The sequence below is a fragment of the Pteropus alecto genome, unplaced genomic scaffold, assembly GCF_000325575.1.
Source record: "Pteropus alecto unplaced genomic scaffold, ASM32557v1 scaffold68, whole genome shotgun sequence".
NCBI classification, from domain to species: Eukaryota; Metazoa; Chordata; class Mammalia; order Chiroptera; family Pteropodidae; genus Pteropus; species Pteropus alecto.
The window spans coordinates 6254583-6282008 of NW_006441386.1; the positions used below are offsets into that span (position 1 = coordinate 6254583).

General features: G+C 51.6%; 1 protein-coding gene across 3 annotated transcripts; it reads right to left on the bottom strand.

The window, feature by feature from the left end:
• Positions 1 to 2055: 2055 nt before the first annotated feature.
• On the bottom strand, positions 2056 to 27420 carry LIMK1 (LIM domain kinase 1). Of its 3 annotated transcripts, XM_006918547.2 has the most exons (17): positions 27388 to 27420; positions 25525 to 25621; positions 19248 to 19386; positions 18677 to 18786; positions 17299 to 17505; positions 13047 to 13152; positions 12777 to 12943; positions 11508 to 11691; positions 10568 to 10654; positions 10368 to 10430; positions 9998 to 10129; positions 8783 to 8842; positions 8442 to 8507; positions 5680 to 5836; positions 3852 to 3907; positions 3476 to 3633; positions 2056 to 3376 (listed from the first exon to the last, which is right to left on the bottom strand). In XM_006918547.2, exons 1-17 carry the CDS (start codon positions 27398 to 27400, stop codon positions 3214 to 3216), a joined length of 1965 nt encoding a protein of 654 aa, XP_006918609.1. In that variant the 5' UTR covers positions 27401 to 27420; the 3' UTR covers positions 2056 to 3213. The 3 variants fall into 3 exon arrangements, with proteins under 3 accessions (XP_006918609.1, XP_015450181.1, XP_024907303.1); XM_015594695.2 differs by lacking the exon at positions 10368 to 10430; XM_025051535.1 differs by lacking the exons at positions 2056 to 3376; positions 3476 to 3633; positions 3852 to 3907 and adding an exon at positions 3914 to 4637.
• Positions 27421 to 27426: the final 6 nt, after the last annotated feature.

A 27426-nucleotide genomic window follows, 5' to 3' on the forward strand; every position in this document is an offset into this window, starting at 1 on the left:
TATCAACACGTCTATGAGTGATGAATAGTGGTATATCCATATAGTGGAATATTTTTCTACATAAAAAGGAATTAAATTCTGATAACATGCTATGATATGAATGAACCCTAAAAATATGTTGTGAAAGACGCCAGTCACAGACTACATATTGTATGGCCAAAACATACCTAAATCTGTAGAAACGGAAAGTAAATTAGTGGTTGCATAGGGCTGGGGGAGGGGTGAAATGGGGAGTGGCTGCTAATGGGCATAGGGTCTCCTTTTTGGGGTGATGAAAATGTTCTAAAATTAAATTGTGATGGTTGCACAACTCTGAATACATTAGAAACTACTGAATTTTACATTTTAAGTAGGTGACTTGTATGTGAACTATCTCATTGATAAGTGCTACAAAATCAGTTATGACATCACAATCAATTGTAGCAATGACTATAGCAGCTCTGCATATTTTCTTCTTTGCTTGTTATGTGTCTATCAATTATTTTTTCCTTCTACTTCCCTTATTTTATGTGGAAGTATTGATGATGATGACCTTTACTATTTTTCAGTTACAGAGTAATTAAGTGCAATTTTGACTGGAATTAACAGTGATGGATATGATGACTGTAGAACTTTGCTGTCCTTTTAGGGAACGACTCATCTCTGTACAAAGGATACTTGCGCAGTGTTAGGTGGAAGCATGAGGTTGTTAGAGTTGTATGGAAATTGAATATAGTAGAAAGGTATTTATGGATGATGAATAGCCTAAGGGGTGGATGTGCTGTTCACTTACTGTATCTCAGCCCCAAGCCCACTTCATTTTGTTCTGATACTGTTACTGGACTGCTGGAAACTATAGTTCCCAGACTTCCTTGCCAGCTGGCTTCCTATTAAGGTTGGAATGCTAGTAGGAGCCAGGTGAGGGACACTGGAAAGTGAAAGAAGGGAAGGGACTTTCTTCTGCCTCCAGCACTAGTCGGCAGAAGCAGACCTTTAACTCCAGCACTGACCATTTTTGCACTTACCTTCTTAGAAGTTCCAGCACCAACTGCTTGGAATCCAGCCCTTCCCCACATCACACATAATGAAAAATCTAAGCACTAGTCCCATAGGGCTCTTCCCTCCAGGTTCCTGGCCAGCTTCCAAGATAATCTTTAGTGATCCCTTCCGGTCCTGGTATTCACAGCCTTGTGCAGTTCCCTTCTTTGAGTCAGGGTTGGCCCATGTGATCAATGAAACAGGGTGAAAGTGATGCTGTGCATCTTCTGAGACAAGGTCATAAAAGACAGTGGAGCTTCTGCTTTGCCTTCTTGGGACGCTTACCCTAGAGATGCCATGACGCTCAACAAGCCCTGTGGAGAGGACCCTGAGGCCTCTTGTCAACAGCCAGAGCCAACTTGCGGCCATGTGACTAAGCCACATACAAGGGTCCTTGGAAGTGGACTCTCTGGCCCCAGCCACCTCCTCAAAGGATTGAAGCCCCAGGCAATATCTGACCACCACCTCGGGAAAGATCCTAGACCAAAACCACCCACCCAAGCTGCCCCCAAATTCCTGAAAAGAGAAATGGTGAGCAATGAGCAATTACTGTTATTTTAAGCCACTGGGTCTAAGGACTGATTTGTTGTACAACATCAGATAACTAAAGCCACCTCCACTTTTCTTAAATGCCTGACCAAGGAGTGACAGCTGTTTCCTGCAGTCATCATCTCCAGGTTACCTCAGTATCCACTGTTTAAACAGCTGTGCAAACAATTCCCTCAATTAAATGCCCTTTATTTAAAATAACTAGTATGGTTTGTTTTCCTGACTGGACCCTTTGTTTTAGGAAGAAAACGAAATGAAAGCAATACATTCCCTAGCGTCTCCCTCCTGCTCTTCCGGACTCCCAAACCCAGCTTTGGGAGTCTTCACTTGTCCCCCTGGGCCACCACCTCTGCTCCTGCCCTCTGCATCCTCTCTCTGCCTATCTACACCTGCCCCTCTATTCTTGTCTTCCCACGGGCTCCTAGTCATAAAGCTCCGCTTTTGTGCTATTTCCTGGGTGCCCCCAGACACACACTGTGACGCCAGATCTGGGGGGAGTACAGAATTGAGTTTATTGTTCTGAGTTTGGTTTTTGTTCCTTAGACATTACGATTCCTGAATGGAGGTGACTGTCTCACCTCCCTGAGTTGCAGACCTGTGGGCATGTTTAGATTGTTTTCCAGGTTCAAAGTGCAGTGAGAAGGCTTCACAGTTTTAATACTTCCTAGATGCTCAACTGAGGCAGTGACAAAATGGCCCCCCCACCCCCACCCGCCAAAAAAATAAAACCCCAAGCCCCTGGCAGCTGCTGCTGCAGCCGTATGAAAAAATAATACAAACTCTTCTTAAAAAATAGATTACACAGAAAGAACCTAGAGAAAAGAGGGGCATGGGGAAGGGCAGGGGCTGCTCCAGCCACTGCAGGGAGCTTTGAGGAGAGGCCCAGGAGGGGGCAGAGATGAAGTTCAGGGGGCCGGAATGCTGGTGGACACCTGCCTGGTCCGCTCTGCCCAAACTCCCTCTGTGGCTCCTCCCAGCAGCTCTGACCCAGGGACTCCCTGCTTCTCGCTATAGTGGATTCAATAAAGAAACAAAAAGACCCAAAGTAAGGAAGGCTGCTGCCTAGCCAGTAGGGACATCCCCCCAGCAGGAGCGGACCTCTCTCTGCTTTGGGGGTTTGAATAGTTATCAATACCTGCTACTACCTAGATACCCCTCGGGGGGTGATGGGCCCCAGACTCCTCTATGGCTCCTGGAAACATGGCCTCTCCCTTGACACACATCCTCCTATGTGCCCAGCTGTGACAGGGCACGGTCTGAGGCTGTACTCCAGCCCAGCCTTGGAGGAGCTGCAGATAGGTGGAGCGTGCGCAGGATGGCCGGGCGGTGGGGTGCAGGATGGGGCACAACTCACACGGGCCCTCCAGCTCATGCAAGAAGAAGTGAGGGGACAGCCCCACCGAGACAGAGGTAAGGAGGGGCGAAGTGATGATGTGTGGGCAGCCAGGCCAGCTCTGGGGCCACGGGCAGAGACAAGGCAGGGGCCATAGCCCGCAGGGTAGGAGAAGGCAAGTCAGCCTGGTGCTGGGGAGGGATCTGGGTGCCCACTGCCCGCTAAGGGCTCCACACCTGGCTACCACCTGCAGAGAAATCTGGTGCAGGGTGGACTCCCCAGAGTGCGGCCAGGGGCTGTTGGGTGGGCTGGGCTCAGTCAGGGACCTCAGGGTGGGCAGGCAGTCCACTTTCACCACGCCGGTAGGTCTCCCAGAAACCCCTGTCTAGTTGCTCCAGCTGTGGACTCAGTGGCAAGTGGCCAGCCAAGTGCATGCGGAGGGTCTCCAGCCACTGCTCCAGCTTCATGAAGGAGGGCCTGGAGCAACAGGTGAGGGGGAAGCGGATAGTGGGTTTTGGCTCTGCTGGGGAACAGATCACCCCTCAAGGCAGCCCCAGGCTGAGCCCCACTACTCACCTTTTCTCTGGGTCCAGATCGCAGCAGCGCACAGTAATGGGGAAGAAGCTCGGGGGGCAGTTTGGGGGGCAGTAGCGGTCCAGAAAGCCTCGCACATTAAGGCCAAAGTCCATGGTGCGAGGCAGGTAGTCGGGGTCGGCATTCACCCGCCCGATGATCTGTCCAACACGAAGACCAGCACTTACCCAGGGCCCTTGGGGCTGGGGGCCACCCAAGAAGGTTTGAGGGCAGGTTGCACTGGGCCTGGATGCAGGTTGCTATGGGCAGCTCAGTTCCCAGGAGACTCTGTAGCCCGGAGCCCCTGCGGTTTGGGTGATTGGGAAATGGAGAGGAGCCATCAGGCCTGATGCCAACTGCTGCCCACCCCTGGACCTACCTCACACAGGACTATTCCAAAGGAAAACACATCCACCTTCTCATCATAGCTGCGGCCTGGACAAAGAGACTGACTGTTAGCAGGTGAGGCAGGGCGCGGAATGCCAACTGGTCTGGGGGTGGGGCTGGGCCAGGGACCAGCCAGCTGGGTGGATGTCGTGGCCAGAAAGTCAGGGCCAGGAGGCAGATGCTAGCAACCTTCATGAGATCAGGGTCTAGGCTCTGTTCCTGACCCCATCAGGTCTGAGCAAACTTTTGGGGGATGAGGACGAGAGCCCTGGGAAAAGGGTCCTAAGGCCAGTTCGGTCACTGACTCCAAGGCAAGTCATGGACTTCCTGGTGGCCCTGAAAGGTACCTATGTCAAACCCCTGGAATCTGTGAATGTTACTTTATTGGAAACAGGGTCTTTGCAGATATGATTAAGGATCTTGAGATGAGATAACCCTGGATTACCTAGGCAGGCCCTAAATACCATCACAAGTGTCCTTATAAGAGAGACAGCGGAGAAGACACATAAGAGGAGGTGGTGGCCATGGGAAGATAAAGGCAGAGACTAGATTGATGTGGCCACAAGCCTGGGAACACCAAGATGGCCACCAGAAGCAGCAAGGAAAAGATTCTTCACTATAGTCCCTGCAGGGAGCATGGCTCTACTGGATTTCAGACTTCTGGCTTCCAGGACCTTATATGAAAAACTTTCTCTTGTTTTAAGCCACCCAGTTTGTGCTGATTTGTTATAGCAACCTCAGGAACTGATACAGACTCTCCGAACCTCAGTTTCCTCATCTGTAAAACAGAAAGAATACCATCTACTTCATGATGTAAAAAACAATCAAAACAGCCACTCTCATTTATTAAATGCTGCCTAGGTTGCCACCTTATCTAATCCTTACGCTATCCCTTAAAGACAGGGATTGTTAACCTCATTTTAGAACTGAAGTTATTTGGGGGGATATGTTAACTTTGGTCAGAGCTGGTACTGAGATGACTGTCTGCCTGCCCTGACCCTGTGTTTGCATATCACCTGTCTGTGGAGGGGCTTTGTAACTCATGGTCTTGGGCATACATGGGACCACTGTGTGACAGGCTTGATAAAAAAGAAATGGAACACAAGAGAATATACACATATGAAATTATAATGTACACCTGAAAATTATATAATTGTATTAATCAATGTTACCCCAATAAATTTAATTAAAGAAAGAAAGAAATGGAGTGGGAAAGAGAGGTTGCCTAGGCTGAACAATGGTCTCCAAAGATGTCTGCGTCCTGAGCCCTGGAACCTGTGAATATGTTGTCTTACATGGGACTTTGCAGGCAAGGTTAATTTAAGGATCTTGAGCTGGGGCAGTATCTTAGACTATTCGAGTGAGCCCTATAAAATCACGAAGGTCCTTATGAGAGAGGGAGGAGGGGCAGAGTCAGAGAAAGAGACGTGACAATGGACACAGATGTCAGAGAGAAGATGCTAGGCTGCTAGCCTTGATGAAAGAAGGGGTCATGAGCTGAGAAATGAGGTGGCCTCTAGAAGTTGGAAAAAGAAAGGGAACACATTGTCCCTTAGAGCCTTCAGAAAGAACCAGCCCTGCAGACACTTAACTTTAGCCCAGTGAGACTAATATTGGCCTCCTGGCCTCCTGACCTCCAGAACTACACAGTAATTTGTGTTTTTAAAGCCAAGTGTATGGTAATTTGTTACAGTAGCAATGGGAAATACAGGACCCAAAGAGGAAGTGGAGGGGCTGAGAAGGCCAGGGGTTGGGTGGCTGCAGCTCTTCCTGGGATCCCTGGGCCCAGGAGGATATGACAGGTGGGGCCACCAACTCACCGTTGATCATCTCGGGTGCCATCCAGTAGGGGTTGCCTACCACTGTGTAACGCTTTTTGCGGTCTGGCTTCTTGAGGCTTCGCAGGTCCTCGGGATGCGTCTTCTCATCTATCATGAGCCGTGCCAGCCCAAAATCGGCCACCACCACGTTCTTGTTCTGGAGTGACGAGGAAGCAGAGCGACACTGAGCATGCTCCTGGCACCACCTGCTACCTGCTCCTAGCCTGGACCCCACACCAATCCAGACAGACACCTCTGTACTGGGAGCCTGCAACCCCACTCCTCAGAGGGGCTCAGGTGCGGGGTGGGGACCCCTTTCCTTCCCCAAATTCCTCTGCTCTTTGCAAATGGAGCTACCCAAAGCTACTGAAAACAGCAGTGTGGCCCCATTCCTCCATTTCTTTATTATTTTATCTCTTAATCTTCTAGCAATTTGGTAACGTAAATATTATTTTTATCCCCACTTGACAAATCAGGTGACTCAGGCCCAGAGAGGTTAAGAAAGTTGCCCAAGGCCACCCGCTGGTCAGTGACAGGGCTGGGATTCAAACCCAGAACTTGGGAGGCCTGGCTCTACTGTTCAAAGTTTACAGGAGCCCCACCCAGGGCTCAGCCTGGAACCCTGCAGACTGGACATGCTGACTACTGCATCTACCCCACAACATGGGAAAATCTGGGAGGGGCCTCCTGACAGATGGGGAACAGGCAGGGAGCGCTGGGGCACAGTGCCAAGTCACGGGGCTGGCGAGATCCTCTGAGTGCTCCAGGGCCCGGCCTCTTAGGCTTGGTTTCCAGGGCCCTGGAATTCTGGACACTACTTGCCAGCCCCAGAAATGGGCACTACTGCATGGACACCAACAAGTGGGCCAAGAGAGGCTGAGGTGGCCAGGTGGGGATTAGAGCCATGCTCACTCTAAAGGGATGGACTCTGTGCTGCTTCTGGGAGCGACACGAATGTGGAGAGTCACCTAGTGAAAACTCTACAAAGATGGCTAGAGGAGGGGCTGAATATGGGTCCTGGGCCCACCTCGATGAGGCCTCAGGTGACAAAGTTGCTCAGGGCTCTGTCTCCTCAGGTGTAATACCAGGTGGAAGGTTAGCTGAGGGGTCGTGACCCTGGGGTCTTTGAAAACCCAGGCAGTGGTTCTTGACGGCCAGGGTCTACCAGGATTGTTCAAGTGCTGGTTCCTGCCCCATCGCATTCACAAGGCCTGAGGTGGGGCACAGGACTCTGCACTTTCAATGAGTACTCCAAAATCTAATGGTATAGGGTTCTGCAGACCCTGCCACGGGAAACAGCTCTAGGGAAACCAGCCAGTGTGACCATTGGACGCTCAGAGGCCCCAAATTATAGGCAAAGGCTTTGACTGTACACAGATGGATTCTGGGAATAGGAGAGCTCACAATTTTCATCAGATTCCTAGGGGATGGCCCTTGCTGTGGGACAGAGGCTGCGATGGGCCACCTTGTCCTCACTCTGCCCACCACATTGGTTGGGCTCTGCAGTGATCCTCATTTCCAGCAGGGGCAGTCTAAGCTCGCTCCCTGGGAGGTCCGTGGGAATAGCCTTGCCCACATCTCTGGGCTCACTTCCCATAGCCCAGAGGATCCTGGAGCCGCCTTGACATTCCCAGAGGGCTGGGACTCCCACTGACAGTGAGCAACTTATCGCTTCCTGAATTTCATACCTCTGGGCCTTTGCATATGCTGTTCTCGCCACCACAAACACTCTTCCTGCACTGAATTTGCGGGGCAAACACCTGCCTAGAGAACCTCCTTCTCTAGGACTGGATCTCAACCAGCCTGCAGTGTCATCATGAATCATGTCCCTCCTCCTAATTCATGTCCACCCAGTACCTTAACGTGACCTTATTTGGAAACAGGGTCTTTGCAGATACAATTAGTTAGGATGAGGTTACACTCGATTAGGGTGGGCCCTGAATTCAATGGCTGGTGTCCTTTATAAGGGCACACAGACACACAGAGGGAATAAAGCCATGTGAAGACGGTGGCAGAGACTGGAGTGATGCAGCTCCAAGCCAAGGAATGGCGAGGAGTGCCAGCAGCCGCCAGAAGCTAGGAGAGAGACACGGGACAGATTTTCCCTCAGAGCCTCTAGAAGGAACTAACCTTGCCAATACTTTGATTTTGGACTTTTGGCTTCTTGAACTCTGAGAAGACACTTCTGTTACTTTAAGCCATCCCGTCTGTGGTACTTTGTTATGGCAGCCCCAGGAAACCTCTCCAGTTGGACACGGTCAGTCAGTCACTCCTTGCCTTCTGTGAACAGCCTGTGGTCCTTGGTCACCACCTCTTTGAGCCCAGGCTCCCTGCCCCCACTACCCCTACTTAAGTATGTTTCCCCAAAGCCTCTTTCAGGAAGCCTGCCCTGACCACCCCAGCCCACATGCCCAAGCCCTCCTCTGGATCCGCAGCTGTGGGTACTGCCTGGTGTAGGCCTGGCCACTCTGCTGTGGGCCATTCTCTGTGAATGCCACATTCATGGTCCTTTACAGTTTACGCACCAATTTCTCCTTCACTGATTCCTCACACCCTCCTATAACCTGTGATGCTGGAGCCACACTGCAAGTAAATGGCACAGTGAGGTCTGTTTGCCTCCTGGCCTTGAGCTGCTTCCCCAAAGGGCCAAACTGGAGTGGGGGAGACAACCCAGGGACCCCTGTTCAGGGAAGGCCCCATGCCAAGGAATGTGGTGGGCAGGGCTCCTGCTGTCCCTTCCCTCCCGGGCCCAGGCTGCTCACCTCACGGACCAGGCAGTTGTGGGAGTTGAGATCCCGGTGGATGATGTTCATGGAGTGGAGGTAGGCCTGGGGGTGAGGGGCATGGAGATCAGGAGGCAAATCCGCTGAGGGACCCTAGCCTTGGCCCCGAGGCTCCCACCTCCCCTCCCACCCCAATCAGGCCAGTGAGGGGTGCTCTTCTCACTCTCCGTTCAGTCCCCTTTGCTCATTCTCAAAGCTTACTTGTGGCTTCCATTTCTGGGCCACAGGATGGAATTTTAGATTAGCAGGAGAGAATGTTTTGTTAGTGGGCTTGGATCACCCAGCCCATACCCTACAAATCAGAACCAGAGTCTACTCACCATTCCCGAAGCGATATCCTTGGCAAAGCTCACCCTCTGATTCCATGGGTACTGGCTGTCCTGGGGGCAGAGCGACAATGGCCAGGAGGAGCCAATGGGGGCCACAGGGGCAGGACAGTTGGGTAAGAGAAACAGGAGGAGCAAGTGTCCTAGAAGGTCCGATGACCCCCGCTCTCTTCTGCACCCACATCAGCCCCTTGTATGGGTGAATAATTCAAGACAATTTTCTAACAGAACTGATTTCAGAATGAGGGAAGGAACACTTCTCTATAGTTTCTGATCCGCCACCTCTGAGAAAATCTCTGTTTATCTTCTACGAAATCCCATTCTTTCAAGTTTTTAAAAATCCTGAGCCTACTTGCACAAACCGGCAGGTATGTAAGGGTCCGGCGAGGTCACTTGCAGAGCGCCGGCCATGTCACTAAGGAGAGCAGGGCTTTGGGCTCCAGTCATTTGGAGAAATGCTTCCTTCTCTCACCTCATCCCCTTGGAGACCTCCAGCGTGAAGGCAAGGACACTGGAGGGTATACTAAGGATTCAGAGTGCAGTTAAGAAGCCTAAATTGGTGAAGCCCAGTGCTTTTAAACCGTATTTGACCACAGAATCCCTTCTGAGAAGGGACATCGGTCATGAGCCCGTAGGGGTAAAACTTTGGTATTCGGCTGAGGGGTGAAGAATCAACGACAGCCGCAGGAGAGGGACAGGAAATCAAGGTCTCAGGGTGACACTGAGATGGCACTAGCACTGGATACCCAGGGCACTGCCAGCAGCACAAAAGTGCTAGAAGCGCTCCTCTGAGCACTTTATTTCTGAAGGTGGCTTTGTAATTTCCTTCAAGCCCTCAAAGTTCTGAATTTTACAGAACATGGCAAACAGTAAAAAATAATTTGGTTTTGCCAGAAGCAAAACAAAGGCCTACTGCAGAGGTAATGAGAAGCTGCCTCTTCTCAGGTGTCTGACCTGTGGCAGATACGGCTGGGTCTGGCCTAGGGCCCTGCAGGACAGCTGATCCCAAACAGCCTGTGTATCCCATTGGTGGAGCTGCCACTGTTCTCTGGGTCCTGGCTTTTCCCAAGCTTCAGATGGAGACAGCACAACACTATTCAATTCCGAATCACAGTTCGGTGGGCCTTATAGAGGCTGACTCCACCAAAGAGCCGAGGAGCCAGGCCCAGAGGGGGAAATGCCTTGCCCGGGGCTCTGCCTGGCACTCACCATGCTCTTGATGATGCCCCGGAGCGTGCCCCCCTTGATGTACTCGGTGATGAAGTTGAGCCTCTTGTCCTTGTAGAGCACCCCGATGAACCTGAGCACATTGGGGTGCTCCAGGCATCTCATGACCTTCACCTGGTGGGGAGCAAACAGGCTGGGCCTGGGGCTGTGCCCATGTTCTCTTTCTCCCTCCACTGTCTCACCAGAGCCCAGAGATGGTCCCAGAGATGGAGGGGCCTCCTCTTTCAACGTGTGGCTTGAGTGTCACATCCTCCTGGGCCCTCTGCCACCCACTCTTAGTGGGGAAAAGGTGTGGGGACCACAGCATGTCCTAGAAGTCTGGAGAAGAAGATGTGTGGCTCTACTCACTGACCTCCTTGAGAAATGTCCTCTGTGTCTCCTCGTCAAATCTAATCAGCTCCTTCATGACCATCACCTCTCCCGTCTCTCGGTGTGTCACCTGCATGGGGACACCGAGGCATGGATACAGACAGAGGCTCCACTCTAAGTCTGCTTTGTAGGGGGCCCCATTCCCACCCCAGAACTGCCAGGTGTGCAGTTCCACTCACTGACCTCCTTGAGAAATGTCCTCTGTGTCTCCTCGTCAAATCTAATCAGCTCCTTCATGACCATCACCTCTCCCGTCTCTCGGTGTGTCACCTGCATGGGGACACCGAGGCATGGATACAGACAGAGGCTCCACTCTAAGTCTGCTTTGTAGGGGGCCCCATTCCCACTCCAGAACTGCCAGGGGGATGAACAGTCAGCTTCAAGCTCGTCAAAGACATTTCATGTGATGCTCCCAGCCCTCGAGGGGGTAGGACTTAATACTTTTACAGATGAGGAGAGAGAGGCTCTGGGAGGTTTCCTAACAGGGACCAAGGTCACCCAGTTGGCAGGAACGGGGGTGGCTGGGGATTGGGTCCAGGACCACCTGACTCAGAGGCCAGCTTTCTTTCTCCTGTTCTGCTGGCTGTCTCCTTGAGGTAGAATGGCAGTTCTACCATAAAATCCTCCCCTGCAAGGGGCCCAGGGGCAAGAACTGGGGGCCAGGGCCTATCTGGACATGTGGGTGGGCCTGGCCAGCACCTTCCATATAATCCTGAACCTTCCAGCCTAGTCATAGCCAGTGTGACATGAGAGCTGGGGAAGGGCTCATATCTTTCCTGGGGAGAATGTGAAGGGGGAAGCAGCCCAGAGGCCCTGAGGGGTCAACATCAGGCTCAGCATGGGGCCTTCAGTGTGGTCTGGGCTGCCCTCCCATCCCCAACCTGAGGAGCCACCTTCCAATAACCTCTTCTACATAAAGTTCTGGGTCTACTTGGAATAGGTCCCTTCCCCCTCGCTAGCTCAAACAGGCCCTGGTGGAGGTAAGGACTAGCCAGGGAGTCTGGAAGCCCCTTTCATGTGGATTCCTGGAGGCACTGGTGGGAGGCAGGAGGACTGATGGGTCCCACCTGGACTGCTCCCCTGCTCCCACTCATGACCTGTCCCTGCCCATCAGGCCCCGTACCTTGATGGCCTGGCCAAAGCAGCCTTTGCCCAACACCTCCCCGTGGATGAGGTCCGAAGGCCGGAAGATTCGATGTGGCCGGCAGACCACGCGGAGGGACTCGGAGCGCCCCAGGTCCTTGCGGTGGGAGGCAGGGGAGCCCAGCGAGCCAGCACCCGGAGATCTGTCAATGCTGCAGCTCCTCCTGGGGAGGGGCAGACACATGCCCACTGCCACCAGCAGCAGGTGGGCACCTGGCCAAGACCCCCCCGGGGGAGGCCAGGCCTTGACGTGTCCCTTTCCTTCTGCCTACCATGCTCCTACCTATGCCAGACTGCAGTCCCTGTTCCGAGAGGATGGCACAGGGCAGCTCTCCTGGGTAGTCATATGACTCACCCCATCCTGATGCCAGCACCTGGTACCCTTCCTGTTCAAGGCCCACTATGGTTCAGGTATCCTTGATAGGAATGTTTCTCCTTGGCCTTCTCTGCTTGGTGGCCCTGGATCAGATGCTTTGTCTCTCAGCATCTGGGTCCCAGGGCGCACGACCTGCCCAGGAAACCCATGACCCTGCCATGCCTGATGGCTTGAGCTCCAGAAAAATACAGGCGAGAAGGAAATACATGCCTTCAACGTTGTTATTTTTTAAAGACTGTCCCCCAGAAGGTCTTCCCCTTTCCCCAAATCTTTACAGGGAGTCCTGAGCAAGCCCACAGTAAGTGGAGTAAGGAACAGGGTACCACTGGGTTCCTTCCTTGTGCCCCTAGACCCCCTTCAAGAGGGTACGGGACACCCCCAACCTGGACCACAACAGCCCTCTAGTTGTCTCTGGTCCTGGGCACCCTTCTGCACAGGGGACCAGAGTGATCTCTGTGAAACACATCACTTTGCTGCAGCACCTTCCAGTGGGGCCCCATGATGGGTGGACAAAGCCCCAAGACCCTTGCCATATCTAAAGCCCTGCAATTAGCTTCTGCTTTGGAACCCACCCCTCCCCACCCACATCTGATGCTCCCATCATCCTGAGTTACTCGCCTGCTGCTCCTGAAGCCGTGGTGCTGGCCCACCCTGGAAATGCTCTGTAATCCCCAGCTGGCGGAGTTGCTCCCACCTGTTTTCCTATTTCTTGTTATCCTCTCCTCCCCTTTCACAGTCCCTAGCCCTGTCTGCTGGTCTGCTTTTCTGCAGGTCTAACTCCCACACAGACTGTGCAACTAAAGGGTGAGAATCAGGTCTCATCCCAAGGCATACAGTCAGTGTAAGTACCACAAAGGCATAGGGATGACTTACAGGACAGGCTTCTGTCGGGCAGAGCTGCCCGCCTCCCCACTAGGAGTGTGAACAGGGGAGCCCAGGGGGCTGAGCTCAGACCCTGGCACATGACCCAGTGTGTCGTGGGGGTCGTGCTCAAGAGTCAGCTGGAGCAGGCGGCTGGTTTCCTGGATCAGCAGATCAATCTGGAGAGAGCAGATATGTGGCTAGGTGAGTCCCAAGTGGTGGGGGACAGACATGAAGGCACCACCTCAAATCCTGCTCAGGACCCAGACCCAGGACCCATACCTCATCCAGGGGCACATTACGGATGGGTGTGCCATTGATTTCTAGGATCCGGTCTCCGACATGGATGGAATTCTTCACATCCGGGCTCATGCAGCCTGGGTCCACTCTGTGGGCATAGATCAGTGGTCAGAACCCTGACTGCCTATCCCCTAGAGCCCTGAGAAAAAACCAAGGCCGAAGGGATCAGATCAGGGGTGGGAGGCAGATGATTTTATCTTGTGTGATCAGTAGGTGGCAATGTCTAGAACGCTGAGCTCTGGTTTGGTGGGAAGAATTCTATAATAACTGATGTATGTGTGAAATTGAAGAAAGGTGGCACATCCCTAGGTATTTGCTACCCCACACTAGATGCTCAGGAGCTCCTGTTCAACAGAACACTATCTCTGTCATGTAGGACAGACTGATACTCTGAACTTCTTGGTATGCTTGGGGCAGATGAATGTCACGAGTCCTAAAAGAGTCTGGGATCCACTGGCTTCCTACCTGACTCCCAAATTTGCCCTACAAGATGAGGCAAAGGCTCTCATTCCTCCAGAGTCGGAGTCGGCAGGGAGGAGCTAGCCCCCTGACCTGAGCCACAGCTGCAGAGTGGAAATGGGATGAGGCCTCTGATTAGCTGGCTGTAAGCTAACTCAAGGAATGGCCAATTTGCCAAATTTACTTGCTTCTTTTAACTCTTTGATGTTAATTATCTGGTTTTCCTTTTGTCTTCATAAAAGCTTTTTAAGGAATGTCCACTCTGTCTCGCCCCTGAGATAGGGAAGGGCTGGGAGACAGGACAGAGAGGAGACTAAGGACTTCAAGAAAAATAGATACATAAAAATTTTTCATTATCTAGAGCATATTTTCACATAATAGAGAAACTCTTCCTTATACTGGAAAGCCAGGTAATGAATGCAGAAGGAAGAAGAGTTAAGAAATCATCATTTTGTAGCCATCATAGTAATAATTGATACAGGTAAGAATCATCTATGGATGCCAGCACCATTTGGTGAAAAGGTCTTGGGGAACATGATATTTACAGAGTCATATCTCACAAATAAATTACTGATTACATTACAAAGGGAAAAAACCCTTTACAGAAGAGATGACTTGTACTTTAGCCAAGGAATCAAAGCTGGCAGCCCCAATAAAGGGCATACTTTACTGATGTTGTCTGTAAGATGCACAAAGGACACAGCATCACTTATGCAGTAATAAGCCAAAATACATAACCTAAATCTAATAAAGAGGAAGCAACAAATGGAGCGATATTCCACTTAACTGACCTGTGCTCTTCATAAATGTCAAGGTCATGAAGGACAATGAAAAGCTGAGTAACTGTCACAAATTAAGACTGAAGAGACATGAGGATTCAATAAAATGTATGATCATGGACTGGATCCGGGATCAGGGGGAAACTGCTCTAAAGGACAGTACTGAGACAACTAGCGACATCTGAATATGGATTGTATATTGGATAAAAGTATTTTATCACTATTAAATTTCCTAAAAATTATGATTACATATAAGGAATAATTGATAATTATGTAAGAGAATGTGCCTGTTTTTAGGAGAATGTCTAGTTTTTTGGGGAGAGAGGAAGGGTCAATATTATCTGCAACTTACTCTCAAATGATTCAGTAAATAATAACAATACGTACATATATATGTATAAATATAAATCAGTATATGTATGTATACACATACATTAATGTAGAGACACACACATACACCCCAAATGTAGCAAAAAATTAAAATTGATGAACCTAGGTGAAAGGTATATAGGTATTCAATTATTTAGCAAATTTTCTGCGAATTTCAAGATAAAAAGTTGAGAAAGCAATGAATATATTTTCACTGATATGGGCTTCTTATGGATATAGTCTTAAAATATATATATTCCTTGGACCGCCCCCCCCCCACCTCTCCCCTCCCTCAGTTTCCTGCTAAGATAGCAGGGGGCTGGGCAAAGATAAACTTTCCTTAAAATGTTGCTATAAAAATGAAAAGTGGTCAACTAAGCCTCACTTAAGACAAGTAAATTCAGTCAGCAGCCTTTGAGCAAGCTGGGCTGCTTCTGAGATGGGGTGGCTCTTTGTAGAAACTGGAAAACAGATGTTGGCTGGAAAGAATGCTCACGCAGTGAGGGAGATGGGGGGAGGTGTCACTGGCTTTCCGTTTCTCAAATTCTGCGTGGCTGTCAGAGACCAGCTGGTCTGGGAGTTTCCCCATCTCTCTCACCAGTCTGTCTGCTTACTTGTGTATGTGAGGCAGCTGCTCAAGGTCAGGGTAGAGATGCAGAGTCAAGCCTGACAGCATCCTCCTTCCCAAGTACCATCTTCACTTCTCACCAGCTCTTAGGCATGGTGCCTGGTACCCGGCAGGTGTATAAATTTTCTGAATCCAATGGAAGCTGATACTTGCTGCCACGTCCGGACATGGGGACATGGGAGACATTTAAAACTACTTCTCAAGGAGTCAGTGAGGCCCAGGAGAAATCTTAGAAGGCTTGAAGGTATCCTACGTCCTCACTGTTCAAAGACCCCAAAGCCCAGAGAAGACAGGGAGTTACTCAGTGTCACAGTGTTGGCAACTGGGCTGGTTCTCTAATCTTCAGTCCTTCTTGCATCTCAGACCTTTTCTGCATCCTTTAGAATTTTCTTTAGGGAAGATCTGTTAGTATGAAATTTCAGTTTTTGTCTGCCTTAATATGTCTATTTCACCCTCATTCTTGAAGAATATTTTAATCAAATATGGAATTCTAGGTTGATGGTTATTTTTTTGCTGAGTGCATTGAATATATCATTTCACTAATTTCTGGCTTTCATGGTTTCTGCTGAGAAATCAGCTGTCAGTCTAATTGTCCTTTCTTGAAGGAAATTTGTCTATTTTCTATGGCCACTTTGAACGTCTTTTTTTTTTTGGTGTGTGCCTTTGGTGTCCTAGTTTCACTAGATGAGGTGATCCACAGGTGGATTTCTTTTTATTTTGCTGTTTGGGATTTACTGGGCTTGAGTCTGTGGATTGGTGTCTAAGTTCTCAGCCATTACATCTTCAAATATTGCCTCCCTTCCCTTGTCTCTTTCTTTTCCTGGGATTCCAAATAGATGATCAGATCCTACCACTCTGTTCTCCATGTGTCTTAACCTCTCACAGTTTTCATCTTTTTGTCTCTGCTTCTCTCTTCAGCTGTTTTAAACCTTACTCTGTTGTTAAATGCTTATGTTCAGATTTTCACTTTAATAATTATATATTTCATTTCTAGAGGTTATATTTGGTTCTTTTCCAAATTCATTACTCTTCACTCATTTTTCAAGCAACTCTTATTAAAACACACTGAGCAAAATTATTTTATATTGTTTCTGATAATTCAAATATCAGAAAGTTTTATAGGTCTGGCTCTCCTTCTTGTTGTTTCTGCTGACTCTTGCTCACAGTGCCTTGTTTCCTTATAGGTTCAGTAACTTTTGACTGAATTGCTCATCTTTCTTGGGACACTAATCTAAGTAAATCAAATGAAGCCTGGAGGTGTGTTTCTTCAGAAAAGATCTGCATCTGATTCTGTCAGGGTCTGGGAGAACTACCAGTTGGGAAGTACTTTAAATGCTTATGATTTTGCCTTGAGGTTTTTTGAACCACCCAGGCACACAAATTTGGTTTGCAATCCCAAGTTTATGAATTCTCAGATTCCCTCCCTCTCCTCTTCTGTTCGGGTTCAAATCAGTTTATTTTACAGTTCTTGGTGGTGGTGGTGGGGTGCTTATGGAAGGTGTGGTTTATTTCTCATTCATCCTCACCTTGAAAGCTCTTTTGGAATTCTAGCTAAATGGAGGAGAGAGCAGTTCTCTTATTAGACTAGCTTCCCTAGCAGGTCAAGGCTCTGAGAGGCCCAGCCATGAAAGTACTTGAAAATTGAAGTTTAAGTTCACTCAATTTAGATTTGTCCTCAAAACATGGCTGCCTTCAGTATTCTGCTGACACCCCTGGGCTCCCTCCTTCACTTATTCCTGGCCTGGTTACTCCTCTTTATTATTGGATCATACATAGATTAAAGAAAACATTTTAAAATGTTTTATCTAGCACTTGTAATGGTTTTTAGAGGAATGACTGGACCAGGCATTTAGTATACCAGGCTGTTGGAGCTGGGCTTGATCTGTATGTAAATGCTCACCCATTCTCAGAGCCCCCAGCCCCAGTCAGCCACCCATCTAGATAGAGCATCCATGGCCAAAGCCATACCAGCTGCAGCCTTAGCAGGCCAGCCACTCACCCTTGGACGCGGACGGTGTGCGAGTGCTCTGTGCCACAACCTGGCGGACCATGAGGGGGGTCAATGGAGACCGAGAGGCCACGTTTGCCATGAGCTGAGGCTGGGATAGATACTAGGGTGACTGTGTGGGGCAGGTGAGAGCCGGGGGAGTCAGGCAGGATCTGCTCGATGACGGGAGTCACCACGGTCTGGTAGTAGCAGTGCCCGCTGCAAGAGCCACAGGCAGAGGGGATCCAAAGAGTGGGAAGAAAAGAACATTAGCACAATCACCAGAATCATGTCCGCCCCACCCCACAGTCCCAGGCTCTTTTCTCCTCCACCCTTACTGCTCCTCATAGAAGGAGGTGGGTCTTAGCTGCCCAATGGGACTGGGAACAGGAACTGAGTAGGTCCAGCCCTGCCCCTTTCTGACACTCAGTCATTCTGTTTGTCTGCTCTCTGTTAAGTTGTAAGCTGTGCAGAAAAAGGCCTAGGGATAAATCCAATTCAGGAGTAAGTCATTAAAAGTCCATTTGGGATCAAGCCATGCTGCCCTGGAATCCAGCTTTATCAGCACTGTATAATAAAGAACCTGTTTGGGTAAGAGGCTCTAAATCCTTGAAATAAGAGTGCCTTTGTTTTTCCTGAGCCCCTGAGACCACACCTGAGTTTATGTTAATAAGATAACTCAGGATGGCGGCTAGGCACCAGAAAGACTAACTATGTGATTAGAAGGTTGGGGCTTTGACCTAGTCCAACACGGAGGAGAGGAGGGAGTCTGGAGATTGAGTTCAATCATGTGCCCAGAGTCAATAAATTCTGCCTACATAATGAAACTCCAATAAAAACTCTGGTGATTCCAGGAGTGGGGTCACATGTCCTGATTCCATAGAGAAAATGCACAGAACCTCTGCATTTGGGACCCTCTCAGACCTTGCCTTTCATATCTTTTCATCTGGTTGGTCCTAATTTGTACCCTTTATAAAAATAATTAATCCTAAGTATAGTACTTTCCTGAGTTTTGAGTCATTTAGTGAATTATCAAACCTGAGAGACTGTGGGAATCCCTGATCTGTAGCCAGCTGGTCTGAAGTGGGAGTGGCCTGGGAACCTCTGAATTAGTCTGAAGTGAGAGTGGTCTTGGGTACTGGATCCTGAACTGGTAGAGTTGGTGTTAACTCTGGTGGCTGGTGCCAGAATTGCACTGCAGTGATATATCGGTAAGAAAGCTGACATCTGAGACTTTCTCCATGTGACTCTTGTGTCATATCTCCTATTCACTTCTACACCATCACTTTTATTAATGACTGACCCCACATGGGCAGAGAAAGGGCCCTGGTGTGGGAGACTTGTGGTACAGGTGGACACAGCAGGCTTGGGGAGGGGCCAGGCCACTCACCAGTACAGCTTGGAGTGCTCCACCAGCGTGTAGGTGTCCCCATCACCGATGAAAGTCCCGCATGTGAGGCAGATGAAGCACTCGGGGTGGTACTTCAGCTCCCCGGCCACCTGGCAGGGTGTGTGGGGAGGACAAACCAGCTTAGCAGCCACCTTCAGCCCCCCTATCTCTTCCCCTCTCAGAAGGGCAGCCCCAAAAAACTTTGGGAGCCTGGTCGGCCAGATGCTGAGATCCCGGACAGAGCTGGCTTTTAAGATCGGGGGCTTAGGGATATAGACAAACAGGCTATGAAGTCATGGTGGAATTAGAGTACCAATGAAAAGAACAAGAGAGAGATCTAGAGAAGGTAAACCCGTGAGGGGAGAGAGGGGGAGAGAGAGAGAGAGAGAGAGAGAGAGAGAGAGAGAGAGAGAGAGAGAGAGAGAGAGAGAGAGAGAGAGAGAGAGAGAGAGAGAGAGAGAGAGAGAGAGAGAGAGAGAGAGAGAGAGAGAGAGAGAGAGAGAGAGAGAGAGAGACACACACACACACACACACAGAGGCGAGGTGTATAAGTGGGGGAGGGTGTGCTCACCATGACCAGCCCTTTGGTGATGTGCTCTGAGCACCCGTGGCAAGACTCGCCATAGCGGGCCCAATAGTCCTTCTTGCAAAACAGCTGCCCATCCTTCTCATAGTACTGGTGTGAGAGGGAGGCACTGCATTCACAACACCTGGGTGAAAGAGAAGGTGGGGCTTAGTATGGCTCACTCCTCCCCCTTCTCCAGAGCTGGGCCTTGCCATAGTCTATAGGCACCTTTATGAGAATTAGAAAAAGATGTCTGCATCCTTGTCCTTCCCTGCTTCCATCACCCCCAGCAATATGGAGGCATCTTGAGCCAGCTGATGGAGATAAAAAGTGATCTCTTGGAGCTGTGAAGACCTACTAAACGCTAGCACCTTCCCATTGTCTTAGCTAAATTTATTTAATCCTCACAGGCCACCATGAGGCAGGCATGGGCGTCCTTAATCTAGAGATGAGGCAGATGAATTTCAGAGTGTATGAACTGCCCAAGGTTACACAAACTACTCCCTGCTCCACTTAAATATGAGGCAGGAGTTCAACTCAGTAAAGACCAGCCAGGATCAGTCAAAACAGGGGATCTGCTGGTTTCCTAGTCAGCCCTACAGGTTCTGTCAGTCACAAGAAGGGAGGGGGTTTAAGGGACAGCACAGCATAGCCCCTCCCTCCACTCAACCAGAGCCTTAGTCTCCACACCTTCCCTCAGAAAAGCAGTCATGCTGTATGGAGAATGCCTGGATGTACAGGGTCATCAGGGCCAGTATCACCCTGTCCTATCACCAAGGACTACCAGGGAGGCCTGGCTGGGGGTGGGGCCCTAAAGGACAAATGAGGAGGAATGAAGTGCCAGCTTCTAGGTGTCATCCCACAGGCCTGGAGCTAGATCAACATGCCTGGCTTCTTTCTACCCAAGTGTCCATCCCAGTGGGGTGGCCACCAGCAGCCCAGTTGGTCAGGATGAGCAAATACAGAAATTCAGATCCCTAGTGAATCCCCAGGGACATTTTTTCGAGACTCCGAACCAGAGTCCTAGGGGCCAGAGCATACATGTGCAGAGAATCTGTCTAGCTCTGCTGCTGTTTGGGCCTGCTGGGTGATATGCCAAGGTCACATAGGGACAGGAAGGACCCAGGCTCAGAGGTTATGGCTCAGTAGGGAAAAGATTCAGGAAAAAGGATGGCATGTAGGACTGTGACCTGACTAACACAGCCCTATTCCCTAGGGAACCCTCCACACTACTACAGCCTGCTCTCAATGACTGCTCCTTAACGAGGGAACTGGGGATGAGTGAGGAGGAGGAGGAGGAGGAGGAGGAAGAGGGAGAGGATAGCAGCAACAGTACTGGTGGGACACTGTCCCTTTAAGAGGATCCAGCTAGTTCCCCATTGTCTGGGAGCCTGATGGGAGGGGCAGGGGACCACAGCCAGGAGCTGGGAGGGAGCAGGTTAAGGCACAAAATGCCTGGGTTCAGAACGGGTGGGGGTGCACCCAGGAAGAAGGGGTCTGATGAGGTCTTTCCTCTTTCACTACCCCCTGTGAAAGAGGGGACTGGAGAGGGAGGGCCTCAGGAAGCCGCCCTGGGATGTGAGAGGAGGCAGCGGAAGCAGCAGCTGGACCAGAGCCATGATGTCATCTGCTGTCCCTGCAGGCCCCCGCCCACACTCCTGCCCTAGCCCTGGGTGCCAGCAGGGGGCAGGTATCTCACTGCTGGGGCCCCAATGAAGGGAGGACACCCAGGGATGGGGAGAGAACCCCAGCATACATCCCCAGGGGCTTTAACTTTCACTTAGCAGGAAGGTGTGTAGCAGGCTTTACAAAGAGGCAGTGCAGGCACCACACCATGACCTTGAGGAGTCCTCCCACAGCCTGTGCTGATCAGTGATTCACTTCGCCCTTCCACGGACCAGACACATTGCGTCGTCACAGGAGTGTCACCACAGGAGTCTCCCCCTCATTTCCAGGCTGCCAGGCTGCAGGAAGCAGGACCCCGCCTGTCTTCCCGTGGGTGGGTAGGTTGGTGGAGGATCAGAAGCAGCTGCTTTCCTCCAGGGGAGAGAAGGCTCTTCATCCGCCCGCAAACTCCTCCTCCTTCACTCCTTCACAAACATTCATCACCTTAGCAGTCCTGGAAGACCCAACGCTGACTCACCCAAGGGCTCTGTGAGTGCAACTGCAACCTAGTGACCACTTCCTTGAAGCTTGCTCAGAGGCCCGGCTAGGGTGCCTGCCCCCATGAAGCCTGTACTACCAACCTTTGTTGGCCCACCAGTCTCTATGATTAACCTTCAGGCTGTCTGAGGTCCCAAGCCAGGCATCCATAAACACTAGACCCCAAAGAAAACATAAGTGGTTCCTGTGCACTCGACATGGAGGTGTTCCCACCCCCAGCTTTCTCAGAACTGCTCCAGGGCACTCCAACCGGGCTTCATCTCTGACAGTGGCCACGAGACCTCCGTCTCAGACAGGCGATCTAGCTCAGGCTCAAACAGCGGCTGGTGGCTGGCACTTGGGGGCTCAATGGACCTTTGCTGATGGAAGGCACCCAGGAGGCCCTGACCCTGTCCATTCCTTCATATCTGGCAAGGAGTCAGAGGAAGCAGGTGGAGCAGGTAGGCCTGGCTCTTCGGGGTCCCCTACACATGCCCCTGCCCCCAAAAGGATGTTAAGAGAGGAGTGCCAGGTACTGAGGGTGTGTAAAACTGGCTAGTAGGTCAGAGAGGAACTCCTAGGAAACAGTCATCTGTCCACCCCATACAGGAGCAGGAGAAGACAAAGCCAGGCTCAGGTCCTGGGGAAGGCATGAGAGGGCTGGGCTAGGAGGCAGTGGCAACCTCTGCAATGACAGGTCCATCTCTACCTATGGCCACATCTCTGGACACCAGATGTTAAGAAAGAGCAGCTGGAGAACCAGCCTAATGAGAAGACTGTATCGGAAAGGCCAGCAGCAGCCCGATTCCCCTCAACAGGAAGCCAACAGTGACCAGGAGTTTCAGTTCTCCTGCCCCACAGCCAGGGCCCAGTTCAGACTGTCCTACAGTTGCCTCTAGCCCCAGCCCTCGTACCAGGGGCCCTGCCTGAGGCCTGGAACAGATGGGGAAGGGGCTTTCCACTTACTTGGCCCCTCTAAGGAAGCGCCTTCTTCTCAGGGTCGAGGCCAGCATCCTTTGCAGGTCCCCAGAGCAGGGGATCTGGAGGCCTATGGGAGAGCAGGAGTGGGCCAACCAGCTGCTTCCCCATCCTACTCCAGGCACTCAGGATTGGAGGCTGCAGAGGGTGGGGCCAGTGTGGCCGCCCAGCATAGGAGGAGAATGCAGCAATGTGGATATGAGAGGACTTGGTCTGAGCGCGTAACAGGAAGCAACTGAAGAGCCTTCTGCCGGGGCTCTGGTGCAGGTAGGGAGGCTGTGGCAGGCACTCTGCCCTCAGCCCCACACACCCTAGAAGGCACCTTCCATGCTCCTCAGCCTCTGCTTTGACAAAGGCACTGGGGGCTCAGGGCTCTCTGGGGACAGGGAAAAGCTCAAAAGCAGCTGCTTCTTCCAGAGCTGCCCCCAAGGGAACAGAGGTCAACTTTCATGGACAGTCTGTCCTCCTTGCCTGCAAGCTCTTCCTTGCTAAAGCAGCACCAGTGCTCATGGGCTACAAGCTCCCTGCTGGGCCTAAAGGAAGCCTAGACTACTCTGGGCCTGGCCATAGCCTTCTAGGAGGTGGGGCCCACAGTGGGTGGGACCCCTGGAAAAGAGAAAGGGGCGGGCCCTAAGGTGACAATGACCCCCAGTGCTAATGCCAGAAGCATCCTGTGTACCTGCAACTCTCCCACTGCAAGGCCTCAGAGTCCAGGGGCTGGTGCCAACCCCACTTCATGGCACTGAGATCCTTCCAGGGAGAAACCAAGCAGGGTCTAGGGCCTTGAGAGTCCTGCTGAGAGTCAGCTGGCTGCCTATTAGCTATGGGACCCAGGCAAGCACTGACTCCGGCCTGAACTGCTTTCCTGTCATGGGATGAGGACACTGTTGGCCTCACCCAGTTTTGGGGGCTCTTGGGAGAACCACACACCACTGAGCCAGGAATGCTCATGTAAGCTGCACTGTAGAAACTGTGGCTCTTACTGCCTGTGGGCCTTCCTCACTGTGGGAGCCTTCCCTGTGCTTGTCATACCACAGACAGCCAGAACATGTCTTCTCCCTACTCCCTCCACCAGGGGCCTCACCGCTCTCCTGGTTATGCAGGGTGGGGAACCTCCAAAACTGGGTTCGATGAGTCTGTCCCACTACATCTGTCCTGTGGCATCTATGGCCACACTCCTGGCTCTCTCTCTTGTTTCCCAAGGCCCCATCGCTCCCCCAACCCCAGGCATAGGGGCCCCTAAAGTTCTTCCCCCGATTTCTCTTGGTCCCATCCCAAATCTCATCCACCAGCGCTAAGTGGGCCACTCTTTCTGGCCTTCCCACCTCTGACCAGACTCAAACCACCTCAGCCAGCTCTGGGCAGGGCACTACCATTTTGGATAGTCCGCTGCACCTCCAACTCAATATGTACAGGGCACAATTTATCACCAACCCAGCCCCCAACTCCAGCAGACCCAACAGACCATTGCCCTCCCTAGCACTCAGACCCCTCACCTTTTCAACTCTGCAGTGGTTTGGAATGAGAAAGACATAGGTTCTAGTCCCAGCTCTAGCTGTTGCAACTTTCAGTAAGTAACTTGATTTCTTTGAAACACCATTTCTCATGTGTAAGCTGGGCAAATAATGGTATCTCATTTGGTTATGGTGAAGGCTTAATGAAATAACATTAGGAGTACTCAGTAAGTGGTGGCTAATATGTCTAATCTTGCCAAATATTGCCCCTTTATGTCTGCAATTCTCTCCACTTTTAGTCACTGTCCTAGGTCAGGCCTTGAGTACAGATTCCTGAACTATTGTGACAGTCCCTCTCTGCCAAGTTACCATCTTCCACTGTGATGGCACTTTTCAGTAGCACTTCTGCCCATGCCCCTCCCCTGCTTTCTGCTTTCTGCATCCCTGTGCTGGCTCCCTACTGCCCTCAGAAGGTCCTTATCTTTGCGTTCAGGGTTCTTCATAAATAAATTCCAAGTTTACCTTCTCACTGCATTCCTCGACTCCCTCTGTTCCAACCAAACAAGCTGTTCCTCTTCCCTCGATTGCCCATGCTGTCCCAGCTCCCTCTCTGTGCACGTGGTTTTCTCTGCCTCTTGACAGTCCTCTGCTGATCACCTACCTACCTGGAAACCTGAGGGCATGGTGCCTGCCTCTCTTCTGGCCTCACCAGCCAGTGTGGGTACTGCATGTTCATTTCATTCACTGGCTGTGTGACTCTGGTAAAATAAATTAACCTCTCTGTGTCTCAACTGATAGAGAGAATGCAGTATCTAACTATATAAACTCCTTGCCCCAGTGCCTGGCCCTTATTAAACTGTAGAAAATGTTAGACATTACTCTTAAAAAAAAAAAAAGAAAGAAAGAAAGAAAAAAAAGAACCTTGTTAGAGGTTCCCACTGTCTATAAAATAAATTCCATCAATTGGTGGTTAATGCCCCGATGACCTGGGCTGGGCCTCCCAACTTTATCTTCCCTTCTTTGCAGTGCTTTTCCACCTGAACACTGCTGTTCACTGGTTGGGGCAGGCCCTGTCACCATTCCACCCTTTGCACCTGCTGGGTCCTCTGCTTGAAATTCCTTCCTGCCATACTTCTCCACATGGGAAATCTCACCTCCTTTGAGACCCCCAACTCTGGCTCTAGAGCCATCTCTAAAGCTATCCCTTGCCCGCTTCTCATTCTGGTCCTACTGGGTTGCTGGGCCACCTTTAGGTCCCAGAAGCCCTGACCTCTCCAACACTTGGGAATTGGTGTTTGGGATATGTATACTGGCCTATGCATCTTTACAACCAGCCCAGGGACTGGTGAAGGAGGCCCAGCGTCCTCCAAGGCTGAGTTTGTCTTCCTTCCTCCCCTGGAACATGAACACCTAGAAGACAAGGGTGCACTGCTTTTTCCCCTCCTCCCCTTGTGCCTAGGTTCTGCAGGCCTTAGTAATACTGATGGAAAGGCAGGTTTCTCCCCTCCTCTCCTTAGGGGTCCCAAATGACAAAACAGAGAGACCTTTAGGGATCTTCTAGTCTAAATGCCTCATTTCACAGTTAGGGAAACTGAGGCCAAGGACTTGCTAGAAGTCACAACCAAAACAGCACCAGGGGTAATAGCCAGCTCTCCCAGACTGTTTGCCCAGCCTCTTGTCTCTGGCAGGCCTTGGCCAGCCCACCTTACCTGAAGCAGTCTGCGTGCCAGTCAGTGTTCAAGGCCTGGAGGTACTGGCCGTCATAGATCCTCTGGCCGCAGCTCGCACACACAGGCAACTCGCTTCCTGCAGGGGTGGAAAGGAAGCCAGGAACCATTCTTAGAGGAGTTACAGTTTGGTGCAGGCCCAGGCTGCCCTGCCAACCCCAAGTCCACCTGCACAAATCCTTGTGCACACACACAGCACCCAGGCTGGGCAGTCACTGTGCCCAGTAGAAGGAAAAAGAAGGAAGGTCTGAGCATCTTGCTGAGACCTTGGCTAAATTACCAAGCCTCTCCGGATCTCAATTTTCCTATCTGTAAACTGAAGATGAGGATCAGATGTCCGCCCTTCAACTCTAGCATTTTTCAACTCAAGATAAATGAAAGAAAGCAGCAAGATTTAGAAATAAGGCAGCGGGTGACACTCTTGTCACAGCCCCCTTTCCTCCCCTGCCGGCCCAGGGAAAGATACTCAGAAGACCCTTCAAGTCCAGGTAGGGATCGGAGAGGGCTGGATTGGTACGTTCTGTGCTGAAGCCCCTGGTAGGGGAGGGGCAGGAAGCCCAGAGGTGCTGGCTCCAAATAAGCCTTGGCTATGTCCTGATCTGGCTAGGGGCAGGGGCTGCAGAGCTGGACACTCTCAGACACCTGCTCCAGGGAGACCTGGCACCTCCACAAGCTGGCCACTAGTCATGCTTAGTCATCCTTGGGGCCTGGCACCACTAGAGCTGAGTGGGCCCTGGAAGATCCCCCAGGCCTGCCCTTCCTCACTGTATAGATGGGGAGACTGAACCTTAGAGAGGGTAAGGCTTGCCAGGTCACACAGCAGGCCCCCAGGCCACCGCCTGCCCCTCCATGAGGACCCAGGGTGCTGAGGCAGGGGTGATGGTGAAGTGGGCCCTTGCTCCAAGTAGGCCTTCAGGGGCCTGGTGGGACGACTGGCGGTAGCCCCAGGGGAGGGCAGAGCTGAAGGGGCTGGCATAGTTGGGACTAGGTGTGCCTGAGTGATGGCTGAAGAAACCCAGGGAAGGAGACCTGACCCTGCTTTGGGTAGAGGGAACTTTGGGGGGTCTTCACACCCTAACTGTAGTGCAGTACCAAGCTTTAAGCCCCAGGAAGGGAGAAGGAGCTGAAGAGGTTGAGATGAGAGTCATCCTCCCAGCCAATATTGATGGCAGGCATTGGGTTTGGTGCAGGGAGACGGCGGGACGGAGGTGGGGGCGTCGGCGGGAGGGCAGCACCCTGCCAATGGTTCCTGGAGAAACATCTCCGCCCTTTCCATTCGGCCTCCAACCACCAATACTGGGGGCCAACTATGCGGCCCCCAACAGTACAGCCTGGGAAACAGCTTCCGCAGGTAGCGCTTGGCTCAAGGTCACGGAGCCAAGTAGGTGCGAGGCAGAGACTCAGACCCAGGGCTGGGCTTCCCCAGCGCCTCTTTCTTTCTAGGCTGGGTTAGAGACTGGATAAGCGGTAGCCTGGGGCGAGCCCGGGGTGAGCAGAGCATGCAGATGGAAGCCGGGGCTGGGGGGTTGGGGGAGGCGATGCCTGGGACTCCTCAGGGGTGGACGTCGGCCAGGGGATGGGAGAAGGCGGGGAAGAAAGGGAGGAGCGGCCCTCCGCCCCTGGGAGGGCAGCCCACCCAGGGCCGAGAAGGGAAAAAGGGGTGGAAGCGTGTCAGGGAGGGGCCTGCGAGCTTCGGAAGGTCGAGCTCATCCCGGAGGAGGGAGAAGTGCGGCCTCGCAGCAGACCTGGCCTCCGCTGCGGCCCGGCTCGGCCCCCTCCCGTGTCCCCGGTTCCCCTGAGACGGCGCCCCAGCCTGCCCGCCCGCCCGGCTTGCGCCCCGCGCACCTTCCTCTCCCATACGTTCTTCCCTCCAGGTGCAACAAA

Coding starts and splice junctions, on each gene's coding strand:
- LIMK1 (XM_006918547.2), bottom strand. Junction 8,843..9,997: donor GGGGCATCATCAAGAGCATG/GTGAGTGCCAGG, acceptor CTCTGCCCCCAG/GACAGCCAGTACCCATGGAA. Junction 3,908..5,679: donor GGCACCCGAGATGATCAACG/GTGAGTTGGTGG, acceptor CTCTTTGTCCAG/GCCGCAGCTATGATGAGAAG.